The 18775-nt window shown below is 45.2% G+C and overlaps 1 protein-coding gene across 3 annotated transcripts in view; it reads left to right on the top strand.

The window, feature by feature from the left end:
• Window positions 1-18354, top strand: part of Znf777 (zinc finger protein 777) — a 30482-nt gene extending 12128 nt beyond the window's left edge. For 2 of the 3 annotated variants that reach the window (XM_052720497.1, XM_052720494.1), the window contains exons 5-6: window positions 12699-12950; window positions 16888-18354. In XM_052720497.1, the coding sequence (XP_052576457.1) occupies window positions 12699-12950; window positions 16888-18062 (1427 nt within the window). In that variant the 3' untranslated portion in view covers window positions 18063-18354. The remainder of the gene's footprint in view (window positions 1-12698; window positions 12951-16887) is intronic. The other variant, XM_052720495.1, reaches the window with a different exon arrangement.
• Window positions 18355-18775: the final 421 nt, after the last annotated feature.

Raw genomic sequence — 18775 nt, 5'->3', positions numbered from 1 at the left:
GACCTGAGCAAGCTGTATAGGAAGGAGGAGGCCTGCAGGTAGATGTCCTCTTGGGACACCAGTAGCACAGGTAGCTGATAAGTAGGAATGCATAGAGTTCATTGTCTTGGAGATTTTTTTTTTTTTTTGACCTGACCCATTCTTGCCATACTTTTTGCAGGAAGAATCATAGAGAAGGCATTCCTGTGTTATGCTCATACCTTCTGGCCCACAGAAGGGCCATGTCTCTGCCTGAATAGAGGGCAGCATGGACTTTACTAGGCAGTAGCCTACACACATTCACTGTGAGTGATATCTTGGTGCATCAGTTTTGTAGGCTCTGCTTGGGATTTTCCTTTGGACTTGAGTCACTTGCCTCAGAGATTTTCAGTAGAAACATCCCCTTGTCCTTGGTGGTGAATGTAACAGTCAAGCATAACAGAACATCAGCCAGGCAGTGGTGGCACACACCTTTAATCCCAGCACTAGGGAGGCAGAGGCAGGTGGATCTCTGGGTTCGAGGCCAGACTGGGCTACAGAGTGAGTTCCAGGACAGGCAGAGCTAGCAACACAGGAAAACCCTGTCTCAAAAAAATGAAAGGAAAAAAAAAAAAAAAAAACGACTAGAACAGCACTGGGGATCCTATTGACTGCAGAAAGGAGAGTGTCCTGCTGGGGAACTGTTGGTGACCAACAGACAGCTTTGTTATGATTTAATGTCATTGATTTGAAGACTGCATTAGCTCAGAAACAACCCAAGGCAGGGAAGGTTTGTCTGGGCTCCCAGTCTCAGAGGGGTCAGGCCATGGCTGCCTGGCCCATGCACTCAATGCCCAACATCAGATGGAGGGGTGGGGCTTACCCCAACTCAGTATCACAGATAAAAATAGATGAATTTGAAAGTAGATGAGGTTGAGGGGTTGGTCTAGGGATATACTTGTTATCCTCTTGGTTAGAGGAAAATCTGAAAACAAGAATTGGGTGGGAATAGAAAGATTCTGTGTGGAAGAACTCAGGCAGGGAGGCTTAAAGCAAGAATTGGCAGAGATGCTTCGTGGCCAAAACCCTGAAATATGGCTGCTGCCCCCACTGGTTTTGAGGCCAGGGGCCGCACTGGTAGCATCCACCTCTTTCCCTGTCTCCTTTTGCCATCTGCATCCCAGATGGGCCTCCCATTGAATAGGGTTTGAGTGAAAGACAAATGACCTAGCCCACTTTGCGCTGAGCTGGGTTTAGTCTGGCACACATGTCCAGGGCCTGAGCTTCTACAGAAGCAGTGGCCTCGTGGAGAGCCCGCCTGTGTCGTTTGCACGTCTCCTTCCCAGCCCTTGGAGCTGACATCAGTGGGGGGGGGGGGGCAGGTGACACGGAATATTTAGCCAAAGGCAATTGCTACCGGAGAAACTGTCGGTGTCTGCCCTTCCACAAACCTGGGTGATCTGCCCAGTGTCTTCTCCCTAGCAAGAAGGTGGCAGAGCAGCCCTCAACCAGATCCAAAGGTAGACCAAGAGGGTCATCTAGAAAACTGAGAACTTTCTTAGTTCCACGTATATCAAGAATGACAATTTTATGAGCTGTCTCAGTAAATTCATTCAGTGCTTTGGGTCCCTAAGAGATCCAGAGAAAAATCAGATATTTGCACTTAGCTGGAAGTACTCAGATTAGTTGTGTCCATGTCATCTGTCTGTGTGTCCATCCATTTGTTCCCTTCCCTGTGTACTCACAGCTTGCAAATGCAAAACAAACCAGAAGGCATGGAAGAAAGGAGAATTCTCATTTGTTTTAAACCTTTTTTTTAATTTTTATATTTTATGTGCATTGGTGTTTTGCCATGGGTGTTGGGTCCTCTGGAACTGGAGTTACAGACAGTTGTAAGCTGCCATGTGGGTGCTGGGAATTGAACCTGGGTCCTCTGGAAGAGCAGTCAATGCTCTTAACCACCGAGCCATCTCTTCAGCCCCTGTTTTAAACATTTTAAAAATATTAATACATTTAACCTAATAAGGTCGTTTGAGAGAGTCTAACATTGAACAGAATCTAAAATATAGTTTAAAACATACTACGTGTATCATAACATGGTACACTTTCTGTCGCCTCTGACATCGTATTATGAAGAATTTTTATACCATAAGATTCACTTGTTTGTTTATTATTTAGTTCATCAGATTTTTTTTGTATCAGGTACTTTGTCCGTAGCTGGGTACCCAAGAGGTCCTTGCTCTCTCTTAGGCTTACACCAGTAGAGAAGACCAGTTTTAGCAACCACATCTACACTATATGAAAACAGTCACTGGACTGGAGAGATGACTCAGCCATTAGCATGTACAGCTCTTGCAGAGGACCACGTTCAGTTCCCAGCACCCACATCAGATGGTTCACAACTGCCTGTTATTTCAGCCGTAGGGGACTCACTGCCATCTGGCCTCCTCTAGTATGTTCATGAACGTGGTATGTGCACATGACCTTTGTGCACACAGATGTACATATAAGTAATATAAGTATTTAAAACAAAGCAGAAAAATCACAGTCATATCCTATAATACAGCTGTGACAAAAAGCAGCCAAAGAAGAAAGACAAAGCAGAAGATTTTGCTGAGCTTGGGGGGTCAGAAAAGGCATCATACAGACTGGCACGGTGTCTCAACAGGTAAAGGTGTTTGCTGCCAAGCCTGAGCATCGGAGTTCAATCCCCAGGATACCCATGATAGAAGGAGAGAACCATCTCCAACAAATCCTCTGACCTTCACATGAATGTGTACACAACACACAAGTACAGTAAAAACATTTAGTAAAGAAGACAAATCTTGGAACAATGAAATTTTAGTAGAGACCTAAATAGCAACTAGATTCCTTGCTCCTAGGAGAACTAATTGAAAGGAAGATACTGGAAGCTGGGAGATAGCAGTATGTAGAGCCCTTGGCCACAGCCCAGTGGGAACAGTGGCTATTTGCAAGATATGTATTGGCTGTTGACCAAGAAAAACTTAGTGACTGGTGGGTGTGAGTAAGGGGAGTGGAGGGTGCAAAGGATGATTCCTAATCTCTAACTCAGTGAGACCTGGATGAAGAGAAACAATAAAAATTCACTTTTGAATATGTCCCAGCAAGACACTAAGGAGAAAGCTGCTGAATAGAGTCTGGAGTTTAGAAGCAGAGTTCTGGTGTTGGACATTGGGACATTTGGACATTAGGTATTGATGGTATAGACAGAATTAGATTGGTCTGAAAAGTACAGACTGTCATTGCAGAACCCCAACTCTTGGCAGAATTGGGGATCTGGGATCTGTTGATCAGAAGGAACACAAGTCTTGTTTTATCTTAATTAATTGTTTTATGTATGTGTGTGTGTATAGTGTGCAGACGTGTGTGTGTGTAAGGGTTCATGTGTGTGCAGGTTCCTATGTCTGTGTATGATGTCAAGAGTCTTCCTTGGGCTGGAGAGATGACTCAGAGGTTAGTAGCACTGGCTGTTCTTCCAGACGTCCTGAGTTCAAATCCCAGCAACCACATGGTGGCTCACAACCATCTGTACTGAGATCTTGTGCCCTCTTCTGGCCTGCAGGAATACATGCAGACAGAACATATTATACGTAATAAGTAAATTTTTTTTTTTTAAGATCTATTTATTTATTATGTACACACAGTGTTCCACCTGCATATGTGCCTGCATGCCAGAAGAGGGCACCAGATCTTATTATAGATGGTCCTGAACCACCATGTGGTTGCTGAAAACTGAACTCGGGTCCTCTGGAAGAGCAGCAGCCAATGCTCTTAACCTCTGAGCAATCTCTCCAGCCCCCGTAAATCCTTTTTTTTTTTTTTTAAGAGTCTTCCTCAATTGCCCTCCACCATATATATTAAGGCAGGATCTCTCAGTTGAACCCAGAGCTCACTGATACGACTAGTTCAGGTATCCCTGTCTCTGCCTTCCTTATGCTGGGATTATAGGTGAGCCACTATGCCCAATCAGCTTTTACATAGGTTCTGGGAATCCAAAGTGGTTGCTTATAGCCATCTCCCTAGCATAATTTTTATTTATTTTATGTGTATGAGTATTTTGCTTGAATGTAAATCTGTGCGCCCCACATGCATGCCTAGTGTACATGGAGGTCAGAAGAGGGCATTGGCTCCCCTGAAACTGGAGTTATTGACAGTTTGAGCCACCATGTGGTGGCTGGGAATTGAACCCAGGTCCTCTGCAAGAAAAAAATGCTCTTTTATTGTTGTTGTTTGTTTGTTTTGTTTGAAACAAAGTCTCTATGTAGTCTTGGCTGTCCTAGTGCTCGCTGTGTATACTAGGCTATCCTCAAACTCACAGATCCTCCTGCCACTACCTCCAACAAATTAAAAAAAAAAAAAAGGAAGGAAGAGATGGGAGAGAAAGCTGAGGACAAGGTGGGAAGCTGTGAAAGATCCTTGCCTTTTCTTTTTGGGAACCACTGGTATAAGCCAGTACACTAGAAGGGTCTAGAATTTTTACAAGTAGATGAAATTAATAAATGCTGCATGTGTGTGAATGCTTTGAGAGCAGAATTACATAGCTTGGGGACTGAGGAGGATTTGGAGCTGACTGTGTGGCCATTAACAGTGAGCAAAGCAAAAGAAAAGGGAAACAGCCAGCTGCAGACAAGAGCTCGCCAGCTGTGGCTCCGCATCAGGCTCACCGAAACCGTGAGGCATTTGGGGGCTGGCGAGAGGTTTGGAGGGAATGGTCCTGTCTAACCAGCTCAAGAAGTGCCCATACAGGTGTGTTTTTAGAAGTCATGAGGTGAGAAACACGAATCCTTGGAATCCCTGGCTACATAGTGAGTTTGAGGCCAGCCTGGGCTACCCACGGCCCTGTCTGTAGGACAGTTAGGTGGACACAAAGGTGAGAGAGACTGTATGCACATCCGACTTCTGAGACCTGAAGGAGAGCATCCAGGTACTGTTTATACCAGTGGTTCTCAAAAAGAACAGGCAGGGTGGGGTGGGATGGTAAGAGTCAAATCTTAAGTCACCTTTTTATTCTTTCCAGTGTTCTGTGATATGCTTACACATTGTTGTAAATTATAAGTGCATCCTGCTGTAAAACAAGTTCAAATAATATAGATGCACATTACTTGCCGGCTTTTTTTGGTAAAGTATCTGACCCAGGCAAGTAGTTTACACCTTCAGTTCCAGCAGTCAGAAGGCAGAGGCAGGAGGATTGACACGCGTCTTACTATTTAAATCTAGATTACTTTTAATAGCAGATTCTAATGTTCATAATCTATTTGCATACTCTCCTGTTGATACGCATTTAGGAGGCTCACAAGTTTTAGTGCTGCATCAGTAAAGACCCTTATAAGTAGATCTCTGCAATGGCCTGAAACTTTTAGAACTGGATTTTCTAGGTCAAAGGATATGCCCACTTAAACATTTAATAGATACTGGCAAATGCCCTTCAACTACTACCTCAGTCTATCTGCTTTCATTTAAGTATGAAAGTGATGCCATACACCCTGTCCAGTAGTCAGTTTTTAGCTTCGCATGACTTGCAGGAGCTATGGGTATAAAGCCAGTGGTTCTCAACCTTCATGATGCTTCGACCCTTTAATACAGTTCCTCGTGTTGTGGTGACCCCCACCATAAAATTATTTTGTTGCTACTTCATAACTGTAATTTTGCTGCTGTTGTGAATCATACTGTAAATATCTGATACAATGTGACCCTTGTGAAAGAGTGGTCTGACCAAGACAGTTGAGAACGGCTGCTACATCAGTATTTTGATGCCCTTCTTCAATTCTATGCAGAGTGACGTACATAGTTTCGCCTTTGTGTCTGATTCTAGGAGCTGTCTTGTACTCCTTTTCCTCTTTGAGATTATTTCTTTTCATTATTGATTTCTAAAAGCATTTTGTTAGTGTTGACAGGGTTTCATGTAGCCCCAGGCTGGCCTTGAACTCCTGATCCTACCGCCTCCACCTCCCAAGTGCTGCTCTAAAGACGTTTTAAATATCAGAAATATTCTTGGTTGTGGCTCTTTGCGAACTAAGCATTTGGCAGGTGGAGACTGGACAAACACCTAACCCAGCAGTGAGAGGCTGAAGCAGGCAGGTCTCTGGGAGTCTCGGGCCAGACTACATAGTGAGACCTCTCTCTCAAAAGCCAAACAAACAAAAGATATTGCCTGTCCTATCTATGAAAACATTTCCCTAATTTGGGGAGTATTTTTGTATTTAATATTTATATTTGTGTTGGTATAACCACTTTAAGTTTTTATTTATTGAGATGAATTGGTCATTGTCTTTGTGGTGTCTGAGTTTCACATCATCAACTATAGAAATATTGGGCCATTTTATTCAGTAATACTGTGAACACAGAACTTAGGCCTTTGGGCTTCCTAAAAACTGGTAAAAGCCTATAATGTCTGCTAATTAGGAAGATGAGAGAGTTGGATCCAAAGTTCACAGGCCTAGCTGGGCAGCTTAGTGAGCGGCTATCTGAAAAGTAAAAAGAGGAGCCCGGCGTGGTGGTGCACACCCCTAATCCCAGCAGCACTCAGGCGGCAGAGGCAGAGGCAGGTAGAAAAGGGCTGGGGCTAACCCTGAAAACATTGAAAACTTACAACAACTTTTGCCCTAGAGAACAAAACAAACAAAAAAAAATGCTAAAGTAAAGAATTGTTTATTTTAACTAAGTCTCTCCAAATATAACACTGCATAAGCTCCATTAATAAGTAACCCTTGGCCGGGCGGTGGTGGCACACACCTTTAATCCCAGCACGTGGGAGGCAGAGCCAGGCGGATCTCTGTGAGTTCGCTAGCCTGGTCTACAGAGCAAGATCCAGGAAAGGCGCAAAGCTACACAGAGAAACCCTGTCTCGAAAAACCAAAGCAAACAAACAAACAAACAAAACAAAAACAAAAAACAAGTAATCTTTAAAGCCGGGGCGTGGTGGCACACACCTTTAATCCCAGCACTCAGGAAGCAGAGGCAGGTGGATCTCTGTGAGTTTGAGGTCAGCATGGTCTACAGAGTGAGTTCCAGAAAAGGCGCAAAGCTACACAGAGAAACCATGTCTCCAAAAAAAAACCCCAACTAACCCTTTATATATTCAAAATCAGTTTGTTGGATAGAGTTTTTTCTGTTTCATAACAATCTTTACAAAAAATGATTACAGAGATTAAAAATGACAGAGTTACAGCCAGGTACAGTGATACATGCCTATCATCCCAATAGTTGGGACACAGAGGCAGGAAGGTCTTCACAATGGTGAGACCAGCCCAAGTCTACACAGCTAGTCTCAGCTAGCTGGAACATAGAATCACAGATTAAATGAAGATCTTGTAACCAAATACAAACAAGCTGCAAAAATACTTCCAAAATGACTCACAGGGACCAGAATATGGCTCAGTGGGCAAGAACACTGGCAGCTTAATCCTTGAGCCCACATGTGGTTTAAAGAGAGAACTTGTGGGTGGGGTTTTCTGCCCTGCCAGTCAGCTCTGTCTGGTCAGCCAGTTCCCCAAATAACCACACAGGGACTTATTAATTATAAATGCTTGGTAGATAGCTTAGACTTGTTACTAACTAGCCCTTACATCTTAAATTAACCTATATTTCTTATCTATGCTCTACCACATAGCAGTACCTTTTTCATCACGTCATATTCATCTGCTGCTTCTTCACCTGGCTTGTGACTCCACCCTTCTTCCTCCCAGCATCCTCTCAGTTTGGCTCTCCCGCCTAACCTCTTCCTGGCTAGCTATTGACTAGTCAGCTCTTTATTAACAATGATAGCAATGCATATTCACAGTGTACAAACGGATTATTCTACAGCATTTTCCCCTTTTTGTTTGATTAAAAAGGAAGGCTTTAACTTTAACATAGTAAAACTATATACAACAAATACATTTATCAAGTAAGAATCATGGTCACAATATCCAGTCCATTTGTATTTGGCAAAATCAGAGAAAATACTCGATTATCTTATGTTTATGAGTCTAAAGTTTTATATCTAATTTACTTTTTATCATAACTAAGGAAAACTATAAGTTTAATTATTTAGTCTTTAACTCCATCAAAGCCCCCAGAAGGGTGTGATGTTACCTAATGACAGGGACATCTGGCTGCCTGGACAATCACCCAAAGTTCTTTTGTAATGTTGGGGCATCCAACCCTGGCCTACAGGCCTAGTATATCTGAGAGACATTTCTGAGAAGCAGGGAATTTTGAAGGACTGTCCTACCTTGTCTTGACAAAGTTTGGTAGTCGATTTCTTTTGCATCCTGCTGGTCTAGTTTGGACAGTATACTGTCAGCAATTGAGGCAAGTGCAGTTTCTTTGCCCAGTGTCTAGCTTTTGCCACAAAGAAAGCAAACTCCATATGGAGTTTCTTCAGTGCCCATCATCTTCTTTGGAGTAAATTGGTGCTGCTGGGATCAGGCATGTCTCACTGTCAAGAAAAACCTTATGTTATTAAAACATTTTAAGTGCCATATTCTGTAGATCTTTGAAGTATTTGAAGATCACCTATCTATCTAAATATATCTATGTATGACATTGAAAACATATGTAACATGACTATAAGTTTGATAGTTATGGGTGACTATTAACCTGTATTTCTTTATTATCCTCAATAGCTTTGAAGGAGTAAAACTTTACATACTTAAGCAAGCTACATAGGTACAATACCTTAAACAAAAATAGACATGTCTGGCTTGCATGAGATCCCAGGTTCCATCTCAAGGACCACAAGAAATGAGAGGGCACCCCCTGCCTGTCCCAGTCTTACATGGAGCATTTCTGAGTTAACCCTCTGTCACCACCCAAATGATCCAAACTGGTGGAAGGTGTGTGCAGAAGGGCATTGCTCTTGGACCTGTATGACAGTCCTACTGCACATTAGGTTTAGCTTTATAACAAAATTAAGAGAACATAATTGTCAGCCAATGGCCACTAAGAACAATTTTTTTTGGGTGGGGGGTGGTTTTTCGAGACAGGGTTTCTCTGTGTAGTTTTGGTGCCTGTCCTGGATCTTGCTCTGTAGACCAGGCTGGCCTTGAACTCACAGAGATCTGCCTAGCTCTGCCTCCCAAGTGCTGGGATTAAAGGCATGTGCCACCACTGCTGGACTAAGAACAATTTTTGATGATGTGTTAACCCCATGCTTTTTGTAGCATGTAATTTAGGGTAAGTTCAAAGAATCAAGTGACATTTTCCCCCTGAGCATTTTCCAACCCACCCATAATACCTATGTCTGTAAAAAATGGAAAACAGAATAGACCTGATTCTGATCTGTCTAATTATACAGTAAGAACATGTGTTCATTCTCTAGTAAGTGAACTAATTGAGGAAAATTCCTACTTACCCTTATAAGAGATTTGTTTCCAAAGTTTTTTATTTTCCATGCTGGATAACTGTTTATCGTTCTGCATAATTGTCGCTAAGGATAACTTCAACCAGGAAGAAATGAACATGTCCAGCCTTGTGACTATTAGAGATGAAAGCAAGATTATCTTTCAGTTTATAGGAACATTTTTTGTGGCAGATGAGGTGATCATCAAAAGGCTCCTAAGCATGAAAGCGCATTCTATTAGGGTAACATTCCATGGGCAAAGTGGGATTGGAAACAGGCTCACAGTGAAGAGGAGTGGGGTATAAAGAACCCAGCTATCAAAGAAGAACTTGGCTGTGTATTTTTTTTTTTTTTTTTTTTTTTTTTGGTTTTTTCGAGACAGGGTTTCTCTGTGTAGCTTTGCGTCTTTCCTGGGACTCACTTGGTAGCCCAGGCTGGCCTTGAACTCACAGAGATCCGCCTGCCTCTGCCTCCCGAGTGCTGGGATTAAAGGCGTGCGCCACCACCGCCCGGCTGGCTGTGTATTTTTTAAGCAAATAATGATGGATTTAAAACTGCTGGAGTTTTTAGATTCCATTGGTGACATTAAATGAGGGATGAGGGAAAAGCTTATTTCTATCTCAATGTTTACTCTAGAAATCATACTTCTGTTGAAACTTTTTTTTAGTCTGTCTCGCTGTATCCCAGACTGGCCTCCAGCTTGTGACAATCCTGCCTCAGCCTCCCAAGTGTTCCGATTATAGTAGTGACCCCGCTTACCTATAGGTTTATTCAAAAAGGTGCAAAGAGACTGTTTTGAAGTTTTATTTTAGGGAGTAGACAAGTAAAATACTTTCAGGAGTTTATGCAGGTTAGGGAAGTTGTGTTTCTGGAGGGCCTGTAATGATTTAATATGGACTTGAGGCAGGATAAAGAGACACAATTCAGGAGGCCCCCAGAATGAAGACAGGCAGCATAGGGAGAGAGAGTGGACATAGGTTAAAGGAGGGAGGAGAGGTTGGAGAAGGGGGTGAGGCTAATCTGTTTTGTATTGCTCTAACAAACTACCCCAAAATTGGTAATTTATACAGAAAACAATTTTGTTGTAGACATTGTGTATCTATAATCTCATTCACTGGGAGGTAGAGGTTGGGAAAATTAGAGTTCAAGGTCATCCTTGCCTGCAACGCTAATTTGAGATCTGCCTAGGCTGTACTATAAGTTCCAAACCAGCCTGAGCTGAGAAGTGAGATCCTGACACTGGAAAAGAAAGCAAGTGTGTTTAGCTTACAGTTTTGGCTGCCGAGAGCCTGTCGCCAACACCTCATTACTCTTAGGAGTCCTTCTGGCTACATCATAGCGCAGCAGATGGCATCCTGGAGATGAGAGGAAGAGAAACCCAGGACTTTTTCTCAGCATCACTGCCTTCACAAGAGCAATGCCCCCAATCTACCCATCTTTTAAAGCCCCCCCCCTCAATACCATTACATAGGAACCAAACTGACTGCATGTGAGTCTTTAGAACCTTCTAAAAGGTTCTCAGGAGCAAACCTCTACAAAATATTTACATTACAATTCATAACAGTAGCAAACTTATAGTTATGAAGTAGCAACAAAAAATAATGTTATGGTTGGGGTCACCATAACATGAGGAACTGTATTAAAGGGTCACAGCTTTAGGAAGGTTGATAACCACTCCTTTAGAAGATACTCAAAAGATACACAGACCACCAGGACTGGAAGTTTGGGAGGCTGAGGCAGGAGAATCACAAATTTAAGACCTGACTGGGCTGGAGTGAGTTCAAAAACAGCCTGGAAAATTGAGCGTGAGCCTCTCTCAGAAATGAGAAATAGGAGCTAGAGAGACAGCTCAGCACTTAAGAGCACATGTAGCCCTTAACTCAACTCTTGATCCTCCTGCCTCCGCCCCTCGGACTAGGATACATCACTAACTTATATCTAAAAATAAAAATTAGAACTAGGTGGTACTCCCCACAAACGAAATCACTTTAAAGGACCAATAGAAAAAGGAAAGCATACCTAAACCTCCCCATCCAAGAAGCAGCCTCAGGCGGGCTGTCGGTGCCCTTTAATGATAGTGCCTTTAGTCCTGGCACTGGGAGGCAGAGGCAGGCAGATCCAAGTCCCAGGCCAGCCTGGGCTACAGGGTGAGACCTTGTTTCAAAAAACGAAAACGAAATGAAGCAACAAGAGGAAAGAAGAAGAATCAAAGTTGCCACTTTGTACATTACCTGAGGGAAGAAGTGAGCATGCGCAAATGTGGCTGGCGGGGTGTCGGGAGAGGGTCTCTTGTGAGCATGCGCAAATGTGGCTGGCGGGGTGTCGGGAGAGGGTCTCTTCCACAGCCTAGTGAAGGATGGGCTTCCATTACCTTACTGAAAAGCAATCTGGTTGATCCGCCAAAATTAACAATGTTTCATCTTTGGATGCTGTGGTCCCGTAGAAATGAAACCACTATTTTGTAATTGGGGATATAAACAGATGTTTGTTGTAGTATTGTTTACTGTAGCAAAAGATGAGGACAAAAAGTTTTTTCCATTAGGGAATAGCTTGCTAAATTACTGTATGAGCCAAGGATGGGATATATGGATCTTTAAAAGACTAGTTAGCACTGTGGAAAATCAGCTTGAAGGAATTTCTACAAGATAGTTGATACAGAGGAGAAAAAGAGGCTGCTTGATTTTAACTCCAACAGTGACCCAAGAATAAAATTAATGTATGTATGTTGATATGAATGTAACTATATAAGCATAGAGGCAATCATAGCTAATTATAGGAGTTATCTTCGTAATGATGAAATGAGAGGAGAAAGGAAATTAGGAAAAAAAGACTGCACTGAAAAGCAAAAATGGGTATTATGCTCCCATTTGTGTAGAACGATGCTACATCTATAAAGCCCATCTGAGATTAATATAGATCTGTGCAAGAAAACACAAATGTTACAGCCCTTTATCTAACGATGTCTGTCCAACTAAAAACAGACAAAACCCAAACACCCCTGTCTCAGTTATACCTGTGTGAGAAATTATGTGGGCCAAGAGAAGGGCCTTCCGGGAGTCTGTAGGAACCGGGTCAGATTGAGAAGTGAGGAGATAGCCACCTTTTTATGATCCTCGATGCATGAATGGACCAGCAAGAGAGAAACTGGGTTTTGGCTGTGAAATAATTTTCTAAACAACTTAGGATTTATAGAGAATAAAGTTTTAATCTATTATAATGACTCCAATTTGTATTAGCATTCAAGACTACAAAGTGTCCAGAAAATTCTTTCTGCTCACCATTAACTCTATTGTATTTTTTAGGGTCTCTTTAAAAAGACCTGTTGGAATGTAAATGCTAGGACTGTAGAAACCTGGGGAGGTGGCATGACGGCTCTGTGTGTCCTCACCTTCCTCAGCACACGATGGCATCGTGATTAAGATCGAGGTGCAGACCAACGATGAGGGCTCAGAAGGTCTGGAGACGCCAGAGCCGCTGATGGGACAAGTGGAGGAGCATGGCTTCCAGGACTCAGAGCTGGGTGACCCCTGTGGAGAGCAGCCAGACCTGGACATGCAGGAACCAGAGAACACACTGGAGGAGTCCACCGAAGGCTCCAGTGAATTCAGCGAGCTCAAGCAGATGCTGGTGCAGCAGAGGAGCTGCACGGGTAAGTTAAAGGTGGGGGTGGGGGCTGTAGAGGGAGGGCCCTGTCTCCTGACAAGTGGTCCTAATGAAACCTCCCAGCCTAGGAAAGAAGTTGTTCTGCCCAAGATTGGCTCAAACAAGAACTCAAAGGCAGATGAGGATGGAAACATGTCCAGGGTTACCCAGGTAGTGGCAGAGTTCAGACTTCCTTCTCATTCATCTCAGCACTGTTGTGTCTTTGGAGTTTGGTAGTTTTGTTTTATTTGGGTGGTGGTGTCTGTCTTTGAGCCAAGAGTCTCACCAAGTAGCCCAGGCTAGCATCCCGGTGCTGGGAATGAAAGTGTGTGCCAACACACCCTGCAAGAAAAGCATGTTTTAAAAACAACTGTGGGCAGTGCCTGTGAGCCAATACAAGGGTCTGCTGGCTCTGCCTGCCATTCTGAGTCCTAACCTAGAAAGGGTTAACTCTTCTCTTTCCTTTCCTGTCCATCTCCCCTACCCTCCTCATTCCCCACCCCTGTGCTGGCCAGAGCCTGAGTGTGCTTTCTCTTTACTCTTTGTCTAGGCGCCTCTCTGACCTCCGTGCCAGCCTAACTCAAACAGTATAGCTTTTTCCTTCATTTCTCCAGTCTCCTGTGAGCAGCTGCTGAGATTTACAGCTTGCCTGCCCTGGGGTTTTCCTTTTAAGCTCTAAAGAGAGAGAGAGACTGAGAGACTCCTATCCTTCTCTGGTCGACGACGAGTCACAGTGCCTGTTACTACATAATCTCTGTGTCCTCACTCTCCCCAGGAGTGCTGTACTGTAGCAGGGCATTAAGTGCTGACCCTGGAGTGTCCTTCCTGACAGCTTTTCCCGTGTCCCACTGTTTGGTTGCCTGTTTGTGTTTTTATTTGTCTGTTTTTGAGAATGGGGGCTTCCAGTTGTAGTTTAGATTCCTCCTGCTTCAGCCTTCCAAGTGCTGAGAGTGCAAGCATGTACACCACATCTGGCTGTAATTTGCATATTCTCACTTAGTAAAAACCTCATGGTATCCTTGGTCAAGTGGTCAGGATCTAATTCCTTAGATTTAAGTAAGTGCACAGAGGCCAGGTGTGGAGGCTCACTCTGCATACTCCTGTAACACTACAGGTTACAAGCTGTAGGGCAGCGGTCCTCAACCTTCCAACGCTGTGACCCTTTAGTACAGTCCTTCACACTGTGGTGACCCCAGCCATAAAATATAGTGTAGTTTTGCTACTGTTATGAATCATAATAAATATCTGTGTTTTCCAATAGTCTTAGGCGACCCCTGTAAAAGGGTCATTCATCCCCCAAAGGGTCATGCTATGCTCAGGTACAAAAGACAGGTATAAAATGTTCTACAAAGAATTTGTTAGAATTCAAAAACTAGACTGGAGACATAGCTCAGTGGTTAAGAGGACAGTTCTCAGCACTCATTTTGGGCAACTCAAAATTGCCTGCAATTCCAGCTCCAGTGGGATCCAATACCCACACACAGATACACACTTAAAAGATAATAACAAAGTCTGGTACACCAAATGGTCATCCCAGAAAACATATATACAAATAACATTATGCAGACTGAGTAGGTTATACTTAGGAGAGTGTGTGTGTGTGTGTGTGTGTGTGTGTGTGTGTGTGTGTGTAATAACATCTAAAAAGGAGGCCATGAATTTGAAAAGAGAACAAGGAGGGGTAAATGGGACGGTTGGAGGGAGGAAAGAAAGGGAAGAAATGTTGTAATTATGTTCTCAAAAAAAAAAAATCTGAGCATGGTAGCACACACCTTTAATCCTTAAGAGGCAGGGACAGGTAAACTCTTGAGTTCAAGGCATCCAGGGCTATAGAGAGAGACCCTGTTTCAAAAGCAAACCAAAAAACCTCTCCAATTAAAACTGGTTAGGAAATGCCAAAGGTCGGACTACAAAAGCACCTGGAGAATTCAAATGAGTGAGATGTTCTTAGGTTCTCAGGGGCCCCCATAGAACCTGGCTTTTTATAGATCCTGTAGGGACAAGCCAAGCTTGGAGGTAAGGGGACTCCACCAGTTGGGCATTGCAGGGCACTGCCCTCTGGAGCCTGAAGGAAGCTGTGAGGCTGGTGTTTTCAGAACACCTTGTTCTGGCTGCACAGTGAGACATGCATCTGTAGTTCCCTGGGTTGCCCCAGAAAACCAGAGCCTGAATCCCACCAGAGAGGAGCTCAGTTGGTATTCAATGTCACTCACGAGTCAGGATCACAAAAAACGACATGGAGACTGAGGAGGAGGGAGGAATTAATGGAGGAGGGTCAATGAAGGTGTGATGAGCCCACAGGTGGGCTCAGGAAGGAAGAACTGTCTGAAGACGGAGGAGAAGAAGAAAGTTATGCATCAGTGCTCATTGAGACCACTGCAGACACTAGCTCCAATAGAAAAGTATCGGGGACTATGGGGGTTCAGCCCCTCGATAGTCCCCTCCCAGGGTCTGGGAAGAATCTACAACTAGCTGATAATTTAATCTTTGATGATATGAAATGAATCTATGTACACGAAACTCCTTAGTCCACACACTTTATTCTTCTGAGTCAGTTCTCTCTCTACACAGCTTCTATTCTGCTCTCGTGCCTAGCTCCTTTCTTGCCTGACTTCTCTCTACATTTATCTGTTGTCCCCTCTAAGTTCTAACTTAATTCTCTCATCTTAGTTCTGCCCCATCTGGGTTCTCATCCATCTTGTTCTTACCCATCGTAGCTCCTCTCCCATCTCCTTCTCTCTCGTCTTGTTCTTCCCCATCTGGCTCTTCCCCATCTTCCATCTCATTCCCTCGTACTCTCTTCTAGCCCTTCAGTCTAGTTCTTCCCCATCTCAGTTCGTTCCTCTCCAGTTCTTACCATCTAGTTCTTCCATTCTCTTTTTTCCCCTCTCTCTCCTCCTCTCAGTCTCCTTATTCTCTCAGTTCTCCCCAAGTCTCTCAGAAATCCAGTTATAAACCCAAGCAATAGCAATCCTCTGGCAGAGCAAGGTCACCAGGCTTGAATTCTTACGGGGTCATAAAGGCAGATAAGAGTTTTCCCCAGGCAGTGACCACCAGGCTTTCTTTTACAACCCAGAAGGGGAGTGGTAAAGGAGGAGGTCAACTGAGAACTAATGATCGGTTAGTATATCAAAAAGGGAATTTATGTGCTCAATCTACATTCCTAGAAGTGGTTAGGTGAGAAGTTAGGAGTCTATGATGTTAGCAATAGAAAAGGAGGGTCTCAGGTTGCACAAGAAATAAAGCTATCCGCCTGACCTAGGGAACAGGCGTTTCCACAAGGGTGTTACCTTAGTTCAGGAGATTGTTTGGCCTTGGATGCTTGATAGGTATTTTAGATAAATACACTGTTAGGAGTTCTTGGAAGCACGCATAGCATTACAAGAAAATCACTGTAAGAACCAGCTAATATATATACAAAAGCTAAAATATCACCAAGACTTCTTTAGCCATGGCTTGACCTTTGGAAAAGTCCTTGACTTTTCCAGGTAGTAGCTTTTGTGATTGTAGCTGAATTCCATTATGTTTTCCTGCGGCTTGCAGCAGGAAAAGTGGAACTTTGCTGGCTCCCAGACTTGAGTTCATGAACACAAGCTCAGGCACACTGTAATGGTTCTTGGGACTGGTTTCTTTCCCTCTGAGGACTGATCCTCCAGCAGCTTCCTATCCTGAGCACCAGGGTGCCAAATAGCCATCTCCTCTGCTTCCTCAAGAGCCCTGTTAAGCTCTGAGTTTCACGACTGCTCATCTGAAGGTAGGAATCATGGGACAGGGAACTAGATTTTCCCAAAAGGAGGAATTTGGATAAATGTATGTATATATCTGTGTCTGTGTGTGTGCACACACATGTGTGGCACAAAATCTGTTGGTGAGGATGAAACCTTGTACTTATCCAGGATCGGGGTTCTAGATAATAGCTAAAGTCTTGCTTTCTAACCTTGGAGCAGAGGGGATCGTGATAAAGACTGAGGAGCAAGAGGAGGACGAGGAAGAGGAAGAGGACGAGGACCTGCCACAGCACTTGCAACCCCTTGGGCCGCTATCCGGGAGGTACGAGGCCAGTATGTACCAGACCCCCCTGCCTGGGGAGATGTCCCCTGAGGGCGAGGAGAGCCCTCCACCCCTGCAGTTGGGCAACCCATCAGTGAAGAGGCTGGTGCCCAGCATTCATGGGCATTCTCATGGGCATGGTGAGCGGCACCTGGGCGAGAACCGTGGGACCTCCAGCCAGCAGCAGCGGAACCGACGTGGCGAGCGGCCCTTCACTTGCATGGAGTGCGGCAAGAGTTTTCGGCTGAAGATTAACCTCATCATCCATCAGCGCAACCACATCAAGGAGGGGCCCTATGAGTGTGCAGAGTGTGAGATCAGCTTCCGCCACAAGCAGCAGCTCACGCTACACCAGCGCATCCATCGGGCGCGCAGTGGCTACGGCTCCCCAGAGCGCGGGTCAGCCTTCAATCCCAAGCACTCGCTCAAGCCGCGTCCCAAGTCACCCAGCTCAGGCAGTGGTGGTGGCCCCAAGCCCTACAAGTGTCCTGAGTGTGACAGCAGCTTCAGCCACAAGTCAAGCCTGACCAAGCACCAGATCACACATACCGGGGAGAGGCCCTACACTTGTCCGGAATGCAAGAAGAGCTTCCGCTTGCACATCAGCCTGGTGATCCACCAGCGTGTGCATGCAGGCAAGCACGAGGTCTCCTTCATCTGCAGCCTGTGTGGCAAGAGCTTCAGCCGCCCATCACACCTGCTGCGCCACCAGCGGACTCACACCGGTGAACGGCCCTTCAAGTGCCCGGAGTGCGAGAAGAGCTTCAGCGAAAAATCGAAGCTCACCAACCACTGCCGCGTGCACTCACGCGAACGGCCGCACGCGTGCCCCGAATGCGGCAAAAGCTTCATCCGGAAGCACCACCTGCTGGAACACCGGCGCATCCACACGGGTGAGCGGCCCTACCACTGCGCCGAGTGTGGCAAGCGCTTCACACAGAAGCACCACCTGCTGGAGCACCAGCGAGCGCACACGGGCGAGCGGCCCTACCCCTGCACGCACTGCGCCAAGTGCTTCCGCTACAAGCAGTCGCTCAAGTACCACCTGCGGACCCACACGGGCGAGTGAGCATGCGCCCCGCCCCTGCCCCGGCCAGATGAGCAGCCAGGTGCAAGGGTCTAAGGCCCCTGGGACAGGTGCCTCGGCTGCCCCCAGGCTGAGCCCAGTGGGCGGGAGCGGGGCGCCCCAAGCCCTTCTGCTGTGAACCCTCCTCCCCTCCTGTCCCTTATCCCCAGGAGGGGGTAGTGAGACCAGGTCGCTTGTTGCCTGCTTCCCCAGGGCCCCAGGGGGGGAGCGCTTGGGCCTGGGGAACCCCTTCAGGCTGTTAATTTCCTTGACAATAAAATGGATGAAAACAGTCTGCACGGGGGCGGTGATTTGGCTGCCAGCCACTCACAGGCGCGATGCAGGGCCATTTAGTCGGGGATAGAACTGTCTGATTACCTTTTGGATACTGTGGTTCTATTTGATAATAATAGAGTAATTTTTAAAAGACGAGCGTTTCCTGTTTGCTGTTCTTGTTTAGTTTGTAAGGGGAAGGGCTGAAGTGGCCCGAGGGACATGTGCCTAGTATCAGCTGATTTCCTTTCTCAAACTCATTGTCCATGCTGTGAGAAGGAGAAGCAGGTACCCTGACTATAATCCAGAGGAGGGGCAACAAAGCCGACCAACCCGAAGGATTAAAGGGAAAGTGCAAGGCTGCCAGTCTAACCGCCCCGGTGTCTACCTGGGCTGGGGAATCTCAGAGTGATCGGGAGGTCAGGTTGAGAATGACGTGAAAA

The sequence above is a fragment of the Peromyscus californicus genome, unplaced genomic scaffold (assembly GCF_007827085.1).
Source record: "Peromyscus californicus insignis strain IS unplaced genomic scaffold, ASM782708v3 Scaffold_6__1_contigs__length_162567912, whole genome shotgun sequence".
Taxonomy (NCBI): Eukaryota; Metazoa; Chordata; class Mammalia; order Rodentia; family Cricetidae; genus Peromyscus; species Peromyscus californicus.
The sequence above is the reverse complement of the archived record's forward strand: the minus strand, read 5'-3'. Positions and strand labels throughout refer to the sequence as shown.